The sequence below is a fragment of the Gopherus flavomarginatus genome, chromosome 4 (genome assembly GCF_025201925.1).
Source record: "Gopherus flavomarginatus isolate rGopFla2 chromosome 4, rGopFla2.mat.asm, whole genome shotgun sequence".
Classification (NCBI taxonomy): domain Eukaryota; kingdom Metazoa; phylum Chordata; order Testudines; family Testudinidae; genus Gopherus; species Gopherus flavomarginatus.
In genome coordinates this window covers 1132646-1149190 of record NC_066620.1, presented here as the reverse complement: position 1 = coordinate 1149190, position 16545 = coordinate 1132646, and the positions used below count along the sequence as shown (strand labels likewise).

At 44.4% G+C, this 16545-nt stretch overlaps 1 protein-coding gene across 2 annotated transcripts in view; it reads right to left on the bottom strand.

Moving 5' to 3' along the window:
* Positions 1 to 14346, bottom strand: part of ATL2 (atlastin GTPase 2) — a 58041-nt gene extending 43695 nt beyond the window's left edge. For both annotated transcript variants that reach the window (XM_050951464.1, XM_050951463.1), the window contains exon 1: positions 14236 to 14346. In XM_050951464.1, coding sequence (XP_050807421.1) covers positions 14236 to 14284 — 49 coding nt within the window. In that variant the 5' untranslated portion in view covers positions 14285 to 14346. The remainder of the gene's footprint in view (positions 1 to 14235) is intronic.
* Positions 14347 to 16545: the final 2199 nt, after the last annotated feature.

Genomic DNA, 16545 nt, shown 5'->3' with positions numbered 1-16545 from the left:
AAGAAGTTTCTATATCCAAAACATTTAAGGTTGTTTTGTTTAATAAAAATAAGTTTTATATGCTGTTTAGAATTTAATTACAGTTACCATCTTAACACAGCTTGACAATTCATGAGCAAAAAGTTAAATGTCTAGTAAGTGAGCAATATCATTCACCATTTTCTAACATACCGAAAATGTACATTTAAGAATCTGAAAATGTTAAACTATATAACTGCTAAAATGAATGTATATAGTGTATCTTCCTAGGTAATCAAAAGAAATATCAAATATAGTGTAAAGGCTATTTAGTTGTAAATCAATGTGTTTTAATAGTTATGTCAACCAATGAGAATGCACCTTTCTTTAAAAGAGAAAGGAAGTACAAATGGAAAAGCTGATTAAAGTTGATCATTTAAATCGAGGTTTTCCACTTGGTGATTTAAATCAATCTGGCCTCCCAGAGGACTACTCAAGATAGACAGAATTGCAGCCAAACAAGCAAATTTCCTTTTCCTGGGTCCCCTACACCCCTCCCACATGAGTGCAAAGAAAAATTCTTATGCTGCTCCTGCATAAAGCATTTCCTCATAATAGAGGTATTAAGTTCTCCAGATCATCTCAGTTTCACTCCATTAAGTCCTGTTTACACTACAATTTAAACCAACTTTGTAACCAGTTGGTGGCATGGATGACGCTAATACAATTTATGTCTACAAACAAAGTGCATTTCTGTTAGGCTTGGTCTACACTAGCAGTATAACTAGTCGGTATAACTATGTCACTCAAGTGTGTGGAAAATCTACCCAGTCATACATACTTAACTCCCAGTGTAGATAGCACAACGTTGACAGGAAACTTCGGTCACCATAGCTACTGCCTCTTGCGGAGGTGGATTAACACTACACCAACGGGAGAAGTTTTCCCATCAGCGTAGTAGCATCATCACTGAAACGCTGCACAACTGGACGAGTGTTGCTGCATTGCTGCATCATTTTAAGCACAGACTTGCCTTCTAACATCCTTTTTTAAGAATGAATAATGTGGAAGAGAATGACAAGATGGCAAGGATTATGAAAGGAAGACAAGAGGGAGCTGACTGTTTCCCTCTTTGCCATCAGTCAACCAGATGAGAGATTCTAATCCAATATTGCTGTAATTATTTCTGACCTTCACTTTTCTATACAGTGATCATATATACACAGCAACCCTTTGTCACTGTCCTTTAGTCTTTAAAACCTTGTTTTCATCTGAAGGGACAGTCACCTTAATTGTGCTTCTGTCTGAAGATTTACTAACCTCCTACGATAGGACCATAATAGTACTATAACCAATGCATGGAAGCTTCGCTCCAGTTTATTTTGGGCATCTAAGAAAGTATATTGTCAGTTTCCTCGGTTTGTGTGCGTCTTTTTTAGAAACAAACATTACAGTGACAGAGCTGACAAAGGGACCCCAAGCAAGTACAATAATGGATTACTTTTCACTTTGAGCTCTTTTTAGCCAGTTCTAATGCTCTATAAAAATAGGAAGCTAGTCATGTATTTTGTACTACAGAATAGTCTAGTAGGATATTTGGTTAACAAAAAGGACCAAAAGAATGGTATGCCTGCAATGCAAAGTACTTAAATGGCATGTTATTCTTGCTTATTCACATTCTATTAGATGAGCCAACTTAAATCCTCTTCACACTCCATACATCTCTTCATACAATCAAGATTCCTGTGCAGTGTCTGAATGCTCCATAGATGTCTCCATTTCCATTTTAAGTTTTGTCCATGAAGTACTGTATGCCCATTTTTATATGGGATCTTGAATACGGCTCTTAAGATTAGTTCAACTTCCATGTATAATACCATTAACTTCAGTTTAAACTAGAAGATTCTTTTCTTCACTGTTAAACCTTTAGGAATGTGCCATGTGAGAAGGATTCAGCAGCTGACCCACACAAATACTACTTATTTCTACAGTACTTTTAGAACTAGCCGATTTCTTGCATGAAGCTTTAGGAATGTTGCACATTTTTACAAAAATGTGCATCTTAGAAATAAAGCTATACATAAGATTATCATTACAAATGTAACATCTAAGGAAGCGCTACCTTTCTAGAATTAAGGTTTAAAAGCCTGTTAGCATTTAGAGACAATACTTGCTTTTAAATACTTTGTATTTTACTTGAATCCAATAGATTTCACTAACTGCACAGTTTTCCCAGACAGAACCTCTTCCAGGGTGGTCTTCTAATGTAGGTGAGACACCCAAATCTTACAAACCCCACAACACTACTATACACAGAGCACATAACACAAACAACATGAAATAATGTCCTAACCCCATAAAGTTTAATCTAAATTCCATTTCCAACAAACAGAATAGCAACAGTGACGAGAAAGTATCTCACTAAAGCAAATACTATGGAAATATAATATTTAGAATAAGCTGTTACTTTATACATGAACAAGTAACAAGAACTCTTCACATTACTTTTTTGAGCTATTAAGTGTATTCTGTAGGTTTACATTGTAAGGAAACTGTTGTCAAGGAAAAAGTTCTCTCTTTTAAATAGAAGATACTTGGTCACAACAGTAAAGAATCCTGTGGCACCTTATAGACTAACAGATGTTTTGGAGCATGAGCTTTCGTGGGTGAATACCCACTTCGTCAGATGCATGTAGTGGAAATTTCCAGGGGCAGGTATATATATGCAAGCAAGCTAGAGATAATGAGGTTGGTCACAACAGCCACCAAGACTACATGACAGGCTTTGCTGCTGAAATGCTCAGCGCCATTCTGTGTATTTGCAAGGAGTCAGGATCTATGCATGAAAACAGGATCTTGGTGCTTTAAAAATTGACCTTTTTCCACTGCTTGCTCCTCACCTGAAAGTGATACTGTGAGAGTTTCCACAAGTTGTCAATCTTCAGTGCTGTGACAGTATGCTTTCTGTTCCTAATTAGCCCCCAAACCAAAGGAATCTCAAATCCGACCACATTAAGGCCTTGTCTACCTTGGCAAGTTTCTGCACAGTAAAGCAGCTTTCTGCGTTATAAATCCTGAGACGTACACACTACCAAGCCACTTAGTGCGCAGAAACTGCGCAGTTGCAGCACTGTAAAAAACCACTGAGAGGTGTACAGCTTTCTGCACCAGGAGTACAGCGCTGCGGTGCCAATGTAGACACTCTGGTCGATTACAGAGCTGCAACTGGCCTCTGGGAGGTACCCTATTATGCCTGTTCTTGCCTCTCTCTGGTCATCTATTTGAACTCTACTGCCCTGCCCTCAGGTGACCAATCATCCCCACCCCATAAATTCCTTGGGAATTTTGAAAGTCCCCTTCCTGTTTGCTTGGTGATATAAGCAGTGTCTCAGCACAACTTTCCAGCAGACGAGGCCTGCTCCACGCACCAGGAAATCTCCACCGTGGGGAAATGCTGAGCTGCTAGACATCATTAGCATTTGGGGAGAGGAGGCTGTCCAGTCCCAGCTGTGCTCCGGCCATAGGAATGATGATACCTACAGACAGATTTCACAAAGCATGACAGAAAGGCCATGACCGGGACACACTGCAGCGCAGGGTCAAAAGTGAAGGAGCTGCGGAACGCCTACCAAAAGGTGCAGGAGGCAAACCATCACTCCGGTGCTGCACCCATGAGCTGCAGGTTCTACAAAGAGCTGGCTGCAATACCCGGTGACGACCTCACTTCCACTGCAAAGGCCATCATGGATACTTCAGTGGCTTGCATGCCAGTCAAGTGTGGACTGAGACTGGAGGAGGAAATCTTGGACAAGGATGTGGAGGGGGAGGGAGGCCCAGAGGCAGAGGACAACTCAGAGGTCAGAAATGCATACAGCCTCCGGAGCTCTTTTCTACCCCGGAGGAGCCTAACAATTACAGCTGTCGGAACTTGGCGAAGCACAAACGGAGGGTCCTGGTAAGTGGCTTTGATTTTGGGAATCATTGAAGCAAGTTGTTAGGGGCAGGAGAGTTGCAGAAAGCAAGCTTGTGTCTGTATGATGCACATACCACCACATGCCTAGTCTGAGCTGTGGAACAGGGTGTTGATTGACTCCCTCACTTCACGGGAATCTGCCTCAGATCGCCAGAAACCTCTCATGGAAATACTGGTCAATCCGCTGCCGCAGGTTCTTTGGCAGCGCTGCTTCATTTCTTGCCCCATTAAGAGTAACTTTCCCATGCCACCCTGCTGTCACTGGGAGGAGGGGCGGGCACCACTGCTGCACACAGGTGAGCCGCGTAAGGGCCAGAGCAGACGCCGCGTCTTGATTCCCTGCTCACCCTCAGCAGTGAGCTATCTTCCATAATGAACACAGCCTGGGGAAAATGTGGGGACAGGAATGATTATAAGGCCCCCTCATAGTGCTGGCTCTCCCCAAAAGCAACATGCCCAGTGTACAGTACGGTCCTGGAACAGTGACTTCCCCTGTCCCTGTGGTTACTCACCATTTGGAGTGTCTTGTGGCTCATGTGTGCTTGCCTGGGGTCAGCCAGTTAGTGACAGGTATATGAATAGTGGCTGTGTTTTAAATCAGTAGTCTGTGTGTGGCAAACAATACTGCTTCTGTAAAACGTTGCATTTTGGCTTCACAGATATGACCTTTCTGTGTGAGGTCATGATGCACTCCACAGCTGAAAAACAAGAACTGAAGGAGTGGCAGGACAGCGAGAGGAGGGACCAAAAGGAGAACGCTGCGCACCAGAACGAAGACACAAAGCGGCTCTTAAATGCTACGGAGCATCAAGTGGACACGCTCCAGGCGCTACTAGCACTGCAAACCAAGCAGCTCCACTCACGCCCTCCCCTGCAGATGCTGTTGCAAAACTTTTCCATGCACCTCCCATACACGCCAACACACTTATCAACCTCCTAGCTTTAACCATCCCGGGACCGCACCTTCTCCAGCGACTCTCCCTTCCCCCATCCCCCTCGGCGCTGATTTTTTTCTGGCCTCTCTCCCCAATCCAGTAGTTGTTTAATGAAATAATTGTTTTGGTTTTAAAGCAAACAGGCATTTTTCTTACACCTTCATAGTGCATCATCTGCACCAATCACAATCACCTCCGAGCATTACAAGAACTGTACTCCCAAGCATTGCAACAATTAGTGGCTTTCAATTTCAAATTGCTGCCTCGAGGCATCCCTGATCCTTGTAGCCCCACGCTGCACCCCTCTAATAACTCTGGTCTCTAGCTTTCACCCTTCCCTTCACAGATATTATGGAGCGTACAGCATATGGCTATAAGACCAGGAATATTGTAATTGGCCAGGTCCCATACAGGCAGCACCAGCAGGCCTTTAAATGGCCAAAAGCACACTCAAGAGCCATTCTGCTCTCTCAGCCTGTTGAACTACTTCTTGCCGCCGGCAAGGTGCCCAGTGTACGGCATTAAGGGGTAGGCAGGATCTCCCAGGATCACAGTGGGCATTTCAACTTCCCTTACAGGGATCTTCTGGTCCGGGAAAAAAGTCCCTTCTTGCAGCTTCCTGAACAGGCTAGTGTTCCGAAAGATGCATGCGTCATGCACCTTTCCGGACCAGCCTGCATTAATGTCCGTGAAATGCCCACGGTGATCCACAAGCGCCTGGAGAACCATTGAGAAATACCTCCTGCGATTAATGTACTTCATAGCTAGGTGGTCTGGTACCAGAATTGGAATATGCAGGCCATCTGTCACCCCTCTGCAGTTAAGAAGCTCATTTGTGCAAAGCCATCCAATGTCACGCATGTTGCCCCAAGTCATGGTCTTTCAGAGCAGGATGCGATTAAAGGGGAAGAGATGCTCCATGGAATAGCTGCCCAGAGTGCCCCATTCTGAATACCACTGCAAGTATGAACATGCTATTGTGCAGGCAGCTGACAGCATGAACACACAAAAGTGATTTCCCTTCAGCACTTTGAGTGGCGCTGTAACAGCCAGCACTGTAACTCTGCCAGTGTAGACATACCCTAAAAAGATTCGGGAAACCAACAGCCACTGCCAAGAAGTAGAGAAAGAAAATTGGCTCTTCCTTCTATCTTTTTACCTACTCTCAGGAAAGTTACGAGACATAAGTGGTGCAAGCCAGCCCCTCAGGAGTTTGGAGGGGGCACTAATGAGATTTGGCTTATGTACAAGGTTAAAATAACTGCACTTCACGTCACACCTTCTTTATCTCAAATTGAGCTGTATCACTCGGTGAGAACAACTTTCCTGGACTGTGTAGTGTAAAAATGCAGACCCTGTATCACAGAACACGCACTTAACATCATTTCAATAGGATTCTCCTCACACTTTTTAGTTTGATTGAAAATGAAGTTTCATTTTACTGGTAGTCATGCAGTACAAACTGTGCCAACATACATGTTAAATATTTTCCTGATATCAATAAGTTGTTTATACAATGCAGAGTTATAAAACAGACAATGTCATGTTAATCTACTTTTTCCTTCCATCTTAGTGTGTGACTGCAGCTTTACTGAAGATGTTTTGGGGCCTGATTCTGATTTCACTTACACAGTTTTGCACCAGTAAGACTTAACATAACAGCCATATTGGTTAGGGCAGTGGTCCATCTAGTCCAATATCCTACTTTCTGAAAGTGGCCAATGCCAGGTGCTTCAGAAGGAATGAACAGAATAGGGCAATTTTGAATGATCCATCCCATCATCCAGTCACAGCTTCTGACAGTTGGAGGCTTAGGGACACCTGGAGTATGGAGTCTATTCACCAAGATGGTCAGCGACATGTCACTTCATTAAGCATAGTTCATCACTTCTGTAATTATTTTTTAACCCAGTTATATTTGAATAATTATATGCTAGTTCTAATTTATATCAGTGTCTATGCCCATATTTTGAAACCTATTTTGTAGATCTATGGATTTTTTATTTGTGCAAACACGCAAGGAAGAAAAGTTGAAGACAGGATGAATGTCAGATTCTGGTTTTCATTCCAGTTCTTGAAGAGCAATCCACTTAGATCAATGGTGATGTGCAAGTGCCATCCTGCCATGCAGCAGTGCTACATTCCAGGTCAGTTGTGCAACAGCAATTAAAGAAACCATGTGCTCATCCTCTGGGCAGAAGTTTAAACAGGAAACTGAAGTTCTTAATGGGGGGCCAGCTAGAGAAAAGGAAAGATATCAGAAACTGGGAGGGGGAAGTCTCCATCCAACAAGGAGAAAACAGCAAAATATTCCTCTTTCAGAGAGGAAGCCATGAGCAGGAGACCAAAAAATGAAAGGGTTACAATTTAAGTCCCTTCCTATGATTCCCTGTGTAGCCTGGCACAAGTCACCAAAACCATCTCCATTCCCCACTCTATATACCCTGAACGATAATATGGAGCTAGTACTTACATTCCTCACCAGATTAGTCTTTGAGAGGAATTTTGCAGATGCAAATAGTGCACTGATCTAGCACTTTACATGTTCACGTTTCTAGTGTGTCTGTTCATGACTACTAAATTATTTACTGCTATTGCGTGAGCTGCAGGAAGAAAATGTTCTTTCCCCAGCTACTCTTTGCAGGATTTCCCCTTAACTCCTAAATAGCTTAAGTCTTGATCATTTAATTTTTTCCCCATCCCTAAACAGCAGCTAACAACTAGCCAATATCAAGGGAGGCTACAGGAATACACAAGCACTTCAGAATATTTGATATGAGATTGATTAGAGGAGGGTCAACTGCATTTTTAATGTATTTTCAGAGAGAATCTTCTTTTAGTCCAGTCTCAAAGGTCAGATTAAACATTCCCATGAGCACTGACAAATTTCACATAGCCAACCAATACAAAACCTTTAGGTATTAACACGAAATGCTGATTTGGAAGTTGAGGCGGCTGGCTCTCTGTTTGGAGAACTTTCCGGAAGTTTGTCGTCTCTAACACTGCACTCCTGGGTGGGTCATTGGCAGCAGGTACGAAACCTGGGACCTCCAGTTCTAAACGCATTTGCCTCCATTGCATGAACCAGAAGACCCAGCTGTACTAAGACTGTAGCACAGTGGTCCCCAACCTTTTTGTGGCCAGTAGCACATTCATGTTTTCAGAAGAGTGTGGCGGGCGCCAACAATTTTTCAAGGCTTATTTTGTATTTGTACATTAAATAATATGAAAATCATCATATTTACTATTACATAATATGAATCCATAAGATATAAAGGGTAATTTTACATGTGAAAGGTATTAAATTATTTGGCAATTACTTTCACCTTACCATGTGAATTTGCTCTTTTTTATCTACCTGTAAGAAAAATTAAGGAGTTTTTACAAAAAATAAATATCATAAGCAGTTTTCATCTTATTTAAAAAAGTAAAACATAGTTGAACTGCTGGTCCAAATGTATTTATTATTGTTACTTTAACATAGAATGAAGCCTGCAGCCCTGGAGTTCTCTGTCCCCAGCAGGCACGGTGACGTGGTTTCTCTCCCATGCTGGGCACTAGGCAGGTTCCACGCCTGTCGAGGACTGAGAACACTAGCACCCGCAGCCTGCAGCCTCGGAGTTCTCTGTCCCCAGCAGGGGCGGGGCCATGGCTTCACCCCGGAGAGAAGCCGCAGCCTGGTGCCTGCCGGGGACAGAGAACACCAGCACCCACAGCCTGCAGCCTCAGAGTTCTCCGTTCCCAGCAGGCGCGGGGCTGCAGCTTCTCTCCCCTGCTGGGCACTAGGCGGGTGCACATAAATGCCCCGGCGGGCACCACATTGGGGACCACTGCTGTAGCACATTCATCAATCTCTTTATGTGTGGCCCACAGAGTGTGTGGGTGTTACATCCAACTTAAACTAACTTGATTACCTGTGTCTGCACACTACTAGCCACTACTTGAAAAACAGTTTGTTTTCCAGATGTCAATGTTCCCCACTTAAAGTCAGTGTAATACATAGATATATATTATAGCTAGTCTGATGAAATATTTGCTTCTGAAGTGACTTCTTTGCCAATCCAGAATTTCACAGGAAGTTAGTACTAAAATGTGATCGGTCCACTGAAAAAAACTGATAGCAAGTGTATATGCTACACAAACCTGGTTGTACACAGTGGTAAAATAACTATTGTCTAAATTTCTCTGCTAGGCAAGTGACAGCTATCATGGTTTGCACTTGAACTTGAAAGGTTTCTCAAGACAACGGTTCTTAAGTTGTGTTCTCTGGCACTTTCTGGTGGTCCACAGAATGAAACAGCAAGGATCACACAGTGGGAGTGCTGCATTGACCACTTCATGCAAGCTTTATAGGACCGATGCTAAAGGAATACCAATTGAAAATGAGGTTTGTTTTTACTAACTAGTTAGATTTAATAGCCAAGATTACAGTAATTGAAAGCAAAAAAGTCTCTTTATACAGTGCTTTTATGCACAAAGTAAAGTCAGTTTTCCTGTGCCCCTTGCAGACAGTTTCTCCCTTGTTGCCAGAATTTTTTTAAAACTTAGATAAACAGTGCCCATTAAACGGTATGCCTCAAATCTGTCAGACATGGGAGACTTTTTAAAGTTAGTATATTTCAAGAAGTTTGAGTTGAGGGTCCCTTTAAGATACTTCAGATAGCTACCAGGTATTAAAAAATGTGACTGGCCCAATCCGCATGCCACTGCATGAGGGAAACTTCCAGTTTATATAGCGCAAACAAAATGTTCTGATTTTATTTTGAACATCTCTTAAAAAATCAGTATAGTGAAACATATTGGGGGCTTTCTGCAAACAGCTGAAGTCATACAGTTGAAGCATGATATGATCAGCTACTGATTCCCTCGATAAGTACTCAAACATTTCCTGTGAAATTAGTTGCCAAGAGTTATTTCTATTTGTACAGATACCCTTACTCCTTTCAGACTACTGCATGACAAAAATTAACTGAAATACTGTTCTTAAATATCATTAACCTGCTTTTATCCATAAAAGGAGACCATTCCTTAGAACAGATTAGTTTGCTCTAGTATTCATGTTACAAGCATAAGTTCCAATATTGAAATTGGATTCATGTGGGCAAACCCATCCAGAGTTCCACTGACACTCAACTGCAGGACTATGGCAAAGCTCTGAACATATGAGGAAAATGATCCATCAATGCTCAGAGTAAAATATTTTCATTGTAACAGGAAAGAGGCACCACTGCCAGACAGCTCAAACTCCGATCTTAGCTTATTGAAGTGGTTCTGTTTTCACAAAAAGCTAAATAGAATTCATTGCAATGTTCAGAAGTCATGTTAAGTTTAAGATTTCAGAATAAGTGTAGGTATTTCAAAATTCCTCTACAGTATTTGGATTGCAAGAATTCCAGCATGTGTAAACAAGAACTATATTTTTGGGATTTCACTCAGCTTGGACAATAAGACTAAGAAGTCATTTTTAATCATTTAAACTGTTAGTAAATCAAGTGTAAAATGTTGGTCCAGGATGGATTAATGAAATGCATGCAAGTTGGTGAACTGCAAATGCACAGTTCAACACTGTGTACACACACACACACACACACACTGTGTTGCATGCAAGCAAGAATGCAAACCACTTCAAACTCTGGATTTTAAACTTGATACTGCCCCTTTGAACTTTTTGCAGATCATTCGAAGAAGTTCAGGTTGTTAAATGGACACAGCAAATCTGCATGTTTATTGATACAGTGCAATATTTTAAGTGACTGGAAATCTTACTTGGGACCTAAAGTACAAGACGTCGGTCATCTTGATTGATCTATAGATTATGTATTAGGCCTCAAGTCTTCTGCTAACTGCAGTTCCTTGCTTTACTGCTGAATATAATAAATAATATAAAGGCAAGCTAGCCCCAGGGGCTGCAGTCAAAGCTGGAAAAGCTTTGGTGGTATCCTTTGAGTATGGAGTTTGTCCTATGTCCATGACTGCTCAGAATTGAGTAATCAGATTTTGATGTGGTTTAGTGTGTTTTGACAAGGATATGAACACTGTCATAACTTTCTATTTCCTCTTATCCTAGCCCTGGTGAAAGGTTAGCAATTTGTGACTGTCATACAAGACAGAATATTACAGTTATGTTTCAGTCAGTGAGAAGAACGTGAATTTAGTTCTGTTCCAATTCTAGTCTGTACTTCAGAAGTTCACTGCCACCATTTTTACTGTACTGGCAGTATGACCAAGCGAGCTTCAGGACTGAAATAGCTCTGATGTTGCCATTAAGAACACTAGTGATGCAAGGGAGAAGACAGTGGAGTCAATGGTGTTAGAGTCTGTCCAGTCTTTCCTTAGACCATCCCCTCCCTATTTTCTCAAAGGCAGCACACTTTACCCTGAAGGACAGAACTGCTGTTGAACAAATATAGATTTTTAATGAGGAAGAACAACATCATTAAAAGTTGTAAGTTAAGGGAAGTGTTTAGGTTCCGTAAAGAAGTATATGACACAGAAGACAAGTTACAAGCCAGATTTTTAACAGTATATAAGCATCTAAGTCCCATTGAAATCAATGGGTGTTAGGTGTCTAACTCCCTTTAAATAACAGCCTCTATATACCTATCTTATTACACTTCCCTCCTGTTCTCCAGATGTTATGAATCTGCCAATGTGCTTTACATGATGGTACATACGACACAGAAAGCTCCTCCAATGCTAAGCACTGATTTAATGTGAAAGCAAAAGTCTTGCTAAGGTAGTTCCATGACGACTTATGTTCTCACTTGAAGTAGAGGACATGCGTGTTCCTGTTTTATGATGAGAATGCTGTCACAGTGAGGCCACTTGTTACAGGTGAACAGATTTTATTTTGACCTATAAAAAGCTAGGAAATCCACAAACTGGTAATTTACTGTTGAAATAAGTCATGAGAACTGTGTCAAAGAACGTTAAGTAATTTCAGATCTTTGACATTTGATCTTCAGACTATTTTAAGTTACTAAGAGCAGCAACACTGTCAAAAATATTCAGATATTCCCACTTTCAACATTTTGTTATCATTCCCCCCTTTCAACAGGTTTGCAGAGTATCTGATCTGCAACTTCCAACTTCTACTTCTGCCAAGATGTCTCCATATCCAGCGGCTAGCAACTGTATCACCACTAATCAATGGCAGCACATGGTATCCACCAATCAGCTTTTGGTTAATGCTGAATTCAACCATGTGGTTTTCAAACTAAGTGTTAGAATCATGCAACAGTGTAGTTACAAAGTGTTGCAAGTCTGCCAAAATTACTGACTTCAACATTCGACTGAAGATATTACATTATATTCTAACTCCCCAAGATCCTATGACTTTGCAAAACATTGCCTGTCTTTCTAGCTCTCAAATCAGACATTCACATGTTCTCAAATGTTCGTTTTTTTCCTGAGCCATTCTGTATGACCTTAGACTCAAATATATACGAGTCTAAGTAGCAAACCCTTGAAGACAGAAGGTCCCATTATGAAGAGAGGACTTGCTACAACAAGAACATTGACGCTCTACTGTACAAATCTGCTTCCATGACAAGCAGCATGTTTATACAAGCACACTCTTGTAAGGGAGCAAGGAAAGTCTAGTTCTTCTTCACAATCTCTCTTCTCAGCTAGTCAGTAAAATCTCACAACCAGAGCCCACTTTAAATGCTGTGAACAGAACCAGTAAGCACAGTACCTATAACTAGGGCTGTTTCAGTTTTATTATTTGAATGAGAAAATAAATTGCTCCCATCATTTAGGATTTGAGTCATTAAGGTTTTACATGGCTTAACATTTTAATCTATATTAAATTTCCTGCATTTCCCATCATCATAGTATCCAAATGCTATCATTTGCCTGGGTTTATTTACAGAATGGTAGAGTATTACAAATTGATTCTCCCTGAGAGATTTAGCAACAATTACGCACATAATTTATCATGACATACACAAAGGCAAGGTCCCTGGGTCACTTGCCAGTTAGGACCATGTTGCAGCACAGGGTGAGGTCACTAAAATGTTATCAGTTCAATTCAGCATTGCCACAAAACTCCCTCTATGCACACACTGAGTGTGTTGCTCCAGACTCATCACAGTAACTATCTGCGCAGGGGCAAAGCTCAAAGAACCTTTCCCTATGGAGGGAAAGAAGCTGAAAAGCAACAAATGAGGGAGTTGGAAGGGATAAAACTGGCACTTCAGGATTTTTGTTCTACTTAAAAGTAGGTCACAGCATAAATGAACCGCCAGTACTGTACTCCAATCAGAGCAGATTCCTCCATGCAGCACTGCTACCGCGACTACAGATCACAGCTCCCACACCTACCAGCAGCAGCTCTCCTCCCCACCCACCAAACACAGGACACAATTGGATCCTTAAGTGTATGGACCAGACCCTGCCAGTCCTCCCCCAAAAAACATGCTGGGCAGGCCTACTACATACAGCCTACCCCAAAATCCACTAGCAAGAACCTGCCACTATGCCATCCTCCCATGTACTAAAACCCTGCCCCCTATATCCTGGGGAGAGCCTGCCAATCTGTGCCACTCACCCCCATGCACCAGCCAGAGCCTGGCCCCCCCATGCACTGGGCAAGCCTGGCCCCCCCATGCACTGGGCAAGCCTGGCCCCCCCATGCACTGGGCAGACCTTGACACACTGTGCCACCCCCCCTCCCCACGGGCAAGTCCTGCCTCCCCATGCACTAGCCAGAGCCTGACACCCTGTGCCCCCCCCATGCACTAGCCAGAGCCTGACACCCTGTGCCTGCCCCCCCCATGCACTGTGCAAGCCTGACACCCCCATACACTAGCCAGAGCCTGACACCCTGTGCCACCCCCCCCCACGGGCAAGTCCTGCCTCCCCATGCACTAGCCAGAGCCTGCTACACTGTGCCACCCCCCCCACGGGCAAGTCCTGCCTCCCCATGCACTAGCTAGAGCCTGACACCCTGTGCCTGCCCCCCCCATGCACTGTGCAAGCCTGACACCCCCATACACTAGCCAGAGCCTGACACCCTGTGCCACCCCCCCCCACGGGCAAGTCCTGCCTCCCCATGCACTAGCCAGAGCCTGACACCCTGTGCCACCCCCCCCCACGGGCAAGTCCTGCCTCCCCATGCACTAGCCAGAGCCTGCTACACTGTGCCACCCCCCCCACGGGCAAGTCCTGCCTCCCCATGCACTAGCTAGAGCCTGACACCCTGTGCCTGCCACCCCCCCATGCACTGGGCAAACCTGGCCCCCCCATGCACTAGCCAGAGCCTGACACCCCGTGCCCCCCCCATGCACTACCCAGACCTGCTACACTGCCCCTGCCCCGGCCGGAGCCGGACACCCCGGGCAGGCCCCGCCCCGTGCCCCGCGCTACCTGGCGGCCCCGCTCGCTGGCCGCGCCGCGCCGCGTCCCCCTCCGCCATCTTGTCCGGGTTTAAAATTAACTCCGCGTGACGTCAAACGCCGCCGCGAGACCTTTATCGGCCGGCAGCGCGCGGCGCCGCCAATCCCGCCCCGGCGCATGCCCGGCAACAGCTCCTCAGGCTCCGCCCCTTCACGGCTGGCGGCCCGGAGCCCGCGGGGTCCCAGCGCCGCCTCTTCCCCGCCCTCTCTGGCGCCCGGGTGCCGGCGCGGCAGGGTCCTAGCATCCCTTGTGTTACCCGCCCCCAGCCGGGTTGCCAACCCTCCAGGATTGGCCTGGAGTCTCCAGGAATTAAAGATTCGGTTTTAATTAAAAATGATGTCGTGATGAAATCGCAAGAAACACATCCAGCTAAAATTGGCATCCCAACCCCAGCTGCAGGATCCCAAGCGGTCAGGGCCCAGAGCCCCTGTGGAGTCACCCCTGCCAGGACCCCCTGGAGTCATCCCAGACCCTCCTTCCCTGGAGTCACCTACAGACACACACCGGAGTCACTACCCAGCCCCCCAGAATCACCCCCACCCAACCCCTGCTGGAGTCATCCACCCATCCCCCCAATTCACCCCTGCTCGCCCCTGACGCCTCCTCTCCAGAGTCACCCCTGCCCAATCCCGCAATCATCCCCCAAAAGTCCCTTTCCCCAGAGTCACCCTTGTATAAGCAGAATGAAATGGGAATGGGTGAGGCCCAAGCAAACTAGGGCCCCAAATCTTCCTTGCTGGGCTGCCAAATCAGCACCTGGTATGGCTGCAGTCACTCATCCCAGCTGATGTATCATACCAAGGTCGGGCTGCAGGACGTGCTGCCTCCTGGCTACACTATTTCCCTGGCCTTGGGAAAAGTCACTGATCACTCTCTGTTGAATGGGGAGAATAATTCTGACCTACTGCACAGTGAAGCTCCTGGGAGGGAAGGTGCTCTGGAGATACCAAAGAGTGTCCTCAGGATGGTGTTGGAGAGGGGAAGACGGGTGGAATCAGAATAACACCTCTCACTGTCTCATCCGTGACACGTCACCCAGGAAGCAGCCCAGAACATGGCATTGATGCCACTGGATTCATGCACCACTGCTGCAGCTGGCAGGCATTGCTGGAGATGTATCTGTGCTAGCTTAGGGAGCACAGAAAGGAGATACAATGTCCCAGTGAAGGTTGTCACCAGTGGGGGGAAAAGTTAGGGGCTCTTTAGTGTCATTGAGAGTCGCTGTTGAGACAGAAGCAGGCATTAGCTACACAAGCACCCAAGAAATGGCTTGCGTAACTGCTTTGCAATCTTAAAAATATTGACCCAGAATTGTTGCTGATCTGGATTTAAAAAACATGGGCACCATAGTGACTGTTGTATCGCCTTGGTAAATCTTGCCCTTTCAGATTTCAGCAGTCAATAGGGGTTGCTAATGGCATCAGGAGTGCTAAGTTCTGCCTCCAGTGCAATGTGATTGGGTTGGATCTGCCCATGATTATCATGAGTTGTTTTCCATGTCTTTTTATTTTTTTGCACCTGTTTATGGCTGCTTTATGTTACCAGCATGTACTGGTGAGTCTGGCTCAAATGTCCTAATCTGTGTTGTGACTCCAGGCACCTTTTTGCATTTCTATCTTCTTAGACCATTCAAATTGTCAATTTCTCTTGATGGTTCTCATGCATTATTGCAATGCTACAATGTTTGGTTTGGAAACACAAGGGGAACATTTAATTGCAAACAAAAATCACTCAATTTTCAGTTAAACTAAAAATAATTGAGGAAATATTTCTGCTGTTCTTGGGTTTTATAAAACTTTGTTTATACAGATCTTAAGTGGACCTCTCAGTGTCCCTTTGAATGGATAACTATGGGAAGAGTTGAGTTTGGCACATGAAGGTTTCACCTCAGAAATGCTCGCTATTGCTAAATGTCACCTGAACACGCACAATTAAATTAGCCAGGATAACTGTAAGCAGTCACTTGTTACAGCAATATACTTGTCTGCTGGTAACTTAGCTCCTTTTATTTCACTGTGGCAAACTCTTTGTAGACACCATTTTGTCGGGACATTTTTGTTCTATACTTACCCAGAATTCCATAGGACATGTCTACACTTCCATTAAACACCTGTGGCTGGACTGTTTCAGCTGACTCAGGCTCGCGGGGCTCAGCCTGCGGGGCTGTAAAATTGCAGTGTAGACATTTGGGGTATCCCAGAGCCTGGGCTCCAGCCCAAGCCCGAGCACTACACAGTAGTTTTGCAGGATCTGAGTCTAGGACGCACCGTGAGTGAATGT